The sequence below is a fragment of the Saccopteryx leptura genome, chromosome 9, assembly GCF_036850995.1.
Source record: "Saccopteryx leptura isolate mSacLep1 chromosome 9, mSacLep1_pri_phased_curated, whole genome shotgun sequence".
Classification (NCBI taxonomy): Eukaryota; Metazoa; Chordata; class Mammalia; order Chiroptera; family Emballonuridae; genus Saccopteryx; species Saccopteryx leptura.
Window position 1 is genome coordinate 92,580,188 of NC_089511.1, and position 6,000 is coordinate 92,586,187.

The 6,000-nt window shown below is 50.7% G+C and overlaps 1 protein-coding gene across 1 annotated transcript in view; it reads right to left on the minus strand.

Moving 5' to 3' along the window:
* ALOX5 (arachidonate 5-lipoxygenase) overlaps positions 1 to 5,582 on the minus strand; it is a 54,316-nt gene extending 48,734 nt beyond the window's left edge. The window contains exon 1 of the mRNA XM_066349634.1: positions 5,340 to 5,582. Within this exon, the coding sequence (XP_066205731.1) occupies positions 5,340 to 5,489 (150 nt within the window). The 5' untranslated portion in view covers positions 5,490 to 5,582. The remainder of the gene's footprint in view (positions 1 to 5,339) is intronic.
* Positions 5,583 to 6,000: the final 418 nt, after the last annotated feature.

Genomic DNA, 6,000 nt, shown 5'->3' on the forward strand with positions numbered 1-6,000 from the left:
ACCATGAGCACAGTGGTGGATACTCTTACAGGAGGGAGGAGCCCAGCACCTGAGAATGTAAAGGAAAGGGAGAGGGACTCAAGAAGCCTCTCTGGACTAGGCAAGTCTCAGAAAGAAGGCTAGACATCTGCCTGGGGGTAGGGACTGACAAGGAAATGATGGTGCAGCTTCTCTGGGGGAAGGGAGAGCAGGGTCACCTTTCAACAACCCAGTGGTTTAGTTACAGGAGAAAGGGGCCCTCCCGGTTCCCCAGCCACCCCTTAGGCCTAGCAGCAGACTGGGGAGTTTCACCCAGGAGAAACAGACTGAATAAACTCATGGCAATTCACTATGCTGTCTGGCAGGGTCCTTGGCAGGGTTAGAGGAATATGCTGCCATCTGGCTTGTCTCTGGCTGGCCCCTGGCTTCAGACCCATTGTTACAGGAGGAGAACAAGGGTCCAAGCAGCTCAGCCCCACTCAACTCAAGAAGTCTTTTAGGAACAGAGTCTCACAACAGTGGTTTCAGCACTCAAGGGCGCCACTAGTGGAGAGTTGCAGAAGATAAAGGCCTCCCAGATGATCGCACGGTCTCCCAAGCATCAGGTCTTAAGCTTCAACCTTATTCCCTCTTCTCAGTGGGCCTGTACACAGGGGGCTGCTATGTTTTTTGTCTGTTTGCCCTGACACATTGAAATCTCATGTCCATCCAACACAGTGGGCACTATCAACAGTGTATGGCCCCTAGCATGCCCTCAGTAAATACATGTGCATGGCTGCATGAGTGGTTCTTATTTTACAGAAGGAAACTGAGGCTCAGAGAGGTCAGGCAGCTACCATGCCATTGTGTGGTTGTGGCCCCATGATCACAGTCCACACAGGTCTGACAGCCAGCCCAGGCTCCTCCCACTGTTCCCTGTAGCCCCATATTAGGAAAAGTCCTGGACTGGGAACCAATGACCTGCTCTGAGCCCTGGTTCAAGCCCCTGATGGAGTTTGAAGGGTAATGTGGGGTGGGGTGGAACGACGCAGAATAGCTTCCTAAAAAGTGTTGAGGTAGCTCTTGGGACTTGACAAGATTTCAGAGGTGGAGTGAGTGAGAAGAGAATGATGGGCAGGGCATTTCAATTATAGGAAATGAGAAAACAAGGTCCTTGAGGTGGGCAGGAGGCAGCTGGAGCGTGGCGCTCCTTGGGCAGAGGTGGCACGTGCTGGGGTTGCATGCTGAAGAGCAACCCAGAGCCAGGAAAACATGCAATTCACGAGCCTCATTTTATGAGAGGGTCACTGTGCTGATTTCACTTGTTGCTCTCACCTTTTTAATTTTAATATTTCAGCCAAGTGTTGCTGGCCAGTTTTCATTTGATTGTAATATCAGCATTTTAAGAAAGGTTTCATTTGTGTCTGCTCCAGACCCCTGCTGTTGCTGCAACAGGGACCGCTGTTGGACCAAGGACGGACAGCCACCGGACCAAGGACAGACAGCCACCGCACGGCCCAGCCTGTGGTCCCCTCTTGGAGGTCTGATAAGGGGCTGGTGGAGGGTGGAGGGAAGAGCAGGCTTCGGAGCAGAGAGAGAGCAATTCAGGGGTGGGCAAGGGGAGACTAGGGCTTAGGAGTGGGCAAGGGGGAGACTAGAGCAGAGAGAAGGAGAGGAGGGGCCGAGATTAGGGAGATTGCGGGGGCAAAGTAGAAGGAAAATGGGAGACAACGTGGAGGGAGAAATGAGCAGATAAGAGAAATGGAGGACTTCGGAGGACTGGGGACTAGCAAGTAGAGGAAGAAAGGGGAGAAAGAAGAGGCAGGAATGTAGGGATGAGAGGGGATAGAGAGGGATGCCTGAGAGATTGAGGGTCAAAAGGAAATATTTATTCTTCATTAATATATTCTGAGAATGAGTTATTCTAGCATGTATTCTCCATGAATATAAGAATATTCACTGAATACATTTAAGAAGTGTGTGTAATTGTAAGAATTTTTTACACATACAGAATATATTCCAGGATAAGATGTTGCCCTTAGCTTTCCTAAAAGTGCTAGCAAGAATCAAGTAAGATTTCCCATAAATCTTCTGATCTGTTCATGTCATCCCATCTTACTGAAATTTCCTTAAATCAACAGAGTTAAGGAAACATATCAGTTTGTTGAATTTGACTAGACTTGGGCTAGTCACTGGGCTCTTCAGGTCCACAGTCTGGGCTGTCCTCAGAAGACAAGGATGAGCCAATGAGGTGTGACTGTTAACAGGAGATTGATTGATTGATTGATTGATTTAATCGAGAGAGACAGAGAGGGACAGATAGGGACAGACAGACAGGAAGGGAGAGAGATGAGAAGCATCAGTTCTTTGTTGCGGCACCTTAGTTGTTCATTGATTGCTTTCTCATATGTGCCTTGACCAGGGGGCTCCAGCAGAGTGAGTAACCCCTTTCTCAAGCCAGTGATGTTGGGCTCAAGCTAGTGACCTTGGGCTTCAAGCCAGCGACCTCTGGGCTCAAGCTAGCGACCATGGAGTTGTGTATATAATCCCACACTCAAGCCAACAACCCCGCCCTCAAGCTAGTGATCCATGCTCAAGCCAGCATCCTCAGGGGTTTTGAACCTGGATCCTCTGCATCTCAGTCCAATGCTCTATCCACTGTGCCACCACCTGGTCAGGATAACAGGAGAATCTTATCTGCAATGGACTCTTAATTCCTAAATCACCATGCAGAACTCTGATAAGAATAACCAGAGATCTGTGACTCAATTTACTGAAAAAAATATTTAGTCCTGTCCATTATTTGAATAGTGCAAGGGTGAGTTGGGGGTGTTGACCTGCCAATGACCTAGAAAGGGTTGAATTGGCTGTCTGTACTGTTACTGTCATTAACCATAATGATTGCAACCCTTTTTGAGTAAAATGAGATAGCTTTATCTCCTCAGCAAGGATTTCCTCTTTTTATTTTTTTATGTTTTTTACTTTTACCCAAAAGGGGAATACTGTCTTTAAAGAGATATGGTTGGAGAATGAGGAAGTCACTCTGGGCTGTGCAAGACAAGGTGTGGAGTAACTTTGCATCAACAGGAACTTTCACAAAAGCTGCTATTTTTCAAAGAGCCTTTCAGAGCTAGCTCGTTCTCCTGCCCGGTAGCCCCTCCTGACTCGCCCTCTTTGCTCCAATGGAAATGTGACATGCAAATCGCTTCTGAAATTTGCTTCTGGGGCCCTCACTGAAGTGTTTAATCAAAATGGCATATGAATGAATTCTCAGGGCTAGGAATGCAGAAGAGGAGGGACATAAGGAACAGAACAGGGCTTTCCCTCCTCTTCCAACAACCTGTCTGGCCACACCACTGTGTCTGTTGTGGGAAGAAGCCACCCGTGGGTGCCCTGTGCTGCACAGTGAGTTCACTGATATGTGTGGTGTGTGCAGGAGAGCAGGGCCCATGTGGCCCACTTATAAAGGGGAAGTAGTCTGTACCCTGCTCTACTCCCTGACGTGGTAGGGGAATACATACATTAATGGAAATAAATGAAGGTGCTTCAAAAATGACAGAGGAAAAAAAAAATGACAGAGGAGGTTGTCATCTCAAACGGATGACTAATTAGCCCTTGTGCCCCTCTGTTCTCAGGGCCAGTTCCTTGGGTGGGCAAACCAGGCCATAGGAGGTTGTTCTGATATTCAGCATCTGACTGTTTATGAAGGAGCTCAAGCCAGGCGAATACATACCCTAAGTGCCCAGCCAGAGTATAAGAAGGTTCTGAGGCTGCAGGGTAGGAAGCAAGCCCACTTTGAGTTGGGAATCTAGAAAAGGAGTGTACTATTATTTATAAGCTTTAGGTTCTGCAGACCTAAAAAACATTTCACAAATTTTAGCCAGTTCGGGTCTGACCAGGTGGTGGCACAGTGGGTAGAGTGTTGGACTGGGATGCAGAGGACCCAGGCTCAAAACCCCAACCTTGCCGGCTTGAGCACAGGCTCACCAGCTTGATAGCAGGTCGGTGGCCTGAGTGTGGAATTATAGACATGACCCCATGGTCTCTGGCTTGAGACTGAAGGTCACTGGCTTGAAGCGCAAAGTCATTGGCTTGAGTCCAAGGTTGCTGGCTTGAGCAAGGGGTCACTCACTCTGCTGTAGCCCCCTAGTCAAGGCACATATGAGAAAGCAATCAATGAACAACTAAGGTGCCACTACAAAGAATTGATGCTTTTCATCTCTCTCCCTTCCTATCTGTCCCTATCTGTCCCTCTCTCTGACTCTGCCTCTGTCACAAAAAAACAAAACATTTTTTATCAAGTTCGGGAGCTAAGGGTGGTGGAAGGGAACAGATATTCCGTTGGCAACTGCCATGTGCAAGGACTGTCACCACGGGCACTTACTGAGCACAAGAGTCACTTCCTATTTGCTTGCCACTGCTCTGAGCACATAACTAAACACTATGTGAGGACCGTGACCTGTACTGTTTGCAGGGCTAGAATTCCTGCCAGGTCAGCATCAGGAGCCTGAGAGAGGACACCTGTGCGTGGCCTCACACAGAACCTGGCATTGTAAACCAGATGCAGGATAAACACTGGAGCCCTTGCTTCCTCAGTTCGTCAGCTCCAGGGTCTCCAGCGGAGACGGGGAGGTATGTCCTCTTCCCTCTTCTTCCTCCATTGAGCCCTCATACTTTGGGTGTAATGCTTCCTGATATGCACTCTGCCAGGAGCTAGTGACAACCTCCAGGTTTGAAAGGCTTGGGTTCTCGGGCTCCTTCCCTCCTAATTCTTCTGGTGAACCTTTCCTGGAATAGCAGCTGCTCAGTTGTGGAAACATCTTCTAGACCACTATGGGGCCTGGGCTCACCCATGACAGCTGGACCCGCCTGAAGCCAACCCTTTCACTTTACATTTGTGGAAACTGAGGCCCAGGGAGGAGACAGAGTTAGCTAGTAGTCAAGCCCAGATGGAACTCTGACCTCTGGATCTGTGCTTTCTCCTGCAGCTGGCTACTGCCCTAAGGTGACCCATGTGCCTCACAGCAGGGCAGAAACCCGAGGATCCGTCAATGGTGCCCCTCTCACCCTTGAAATGGGACACTAGGGATTCTGTCCATAACACTTGCCCAGTGAAGGGGCTTCTCAGAGCCTCGGGTTCCTCCTCTGTGAAATGGGGAGCGAACTTTGCATCTTCCTTAATCCCTGGGGAGAAGAGCCTTCCCCTGGAAAAGACTCCGATCTCGGGTCCCAGCCTCCACACAGGACCTTGGACGCCCATTCACAGGGTCTAAACCTCTAAGCGGGGTTGGTGGACGCGCCCCTATCGGGTTCCGGCGCTCGGATGGTCCCAGAATTCCTCTATCTGCCCGCCACCCGCCCAGTCCCAGGAGCCCCCTCACCGCGCCGCGCTCGAAGTCATTGTAAAAGGGCTTGTCCAGCAGGTGCTTCTCGCTGCAGCCCGCGGAGCCCACGAGGCTGAGGTAGATGTAGTCGTCGGTGCCGGCGAACCACTGGCTGCCGGTGGCCACGGTGACGGTGTAGGAGGGCATGGCTGCGGGCAGCACGCGCGGACAGTGGGCACTGCGAGCTGCTCAGGCTCCACTCGCGCGCTGGTCTCCGCGTCCGCCCCTTGCCAGACCCTAGCGCAGCTCCACCCCTCGCGCCGCCCCGCCCCGCCCTCCTGAAACTCTAGCTGGAGGGGACTGCTGGGAAGGAAGTGGGAGGAGGGAACCCTGCCCGCAGCTCACCTGCGAGACTTGGGGCAACGTCAGCTGCCACACCCTCTCCGTCCCTCCACCCACCCACGTGGCGGGCGTCCGTCGGTCGGTCAGTCCGTCCGTCCAGTTTCTCCTTCACTTTTACCATCTTCACTCTCACCTCTTGCCGCAGCTATTAACCATTTTCCGTTTTTATAACTGGTGTAAGATAAGGCTCTGATTTAATTCTTTTGCTTATGTGCTTTATTGTTTTTTATGGGTTTTGTGGGGTTTTTTTGTATTTTTCTGAAGTGAGAAGCGGGGAGACAGAGAGACAGACTCCCACATGCGCCCCACCAGGATC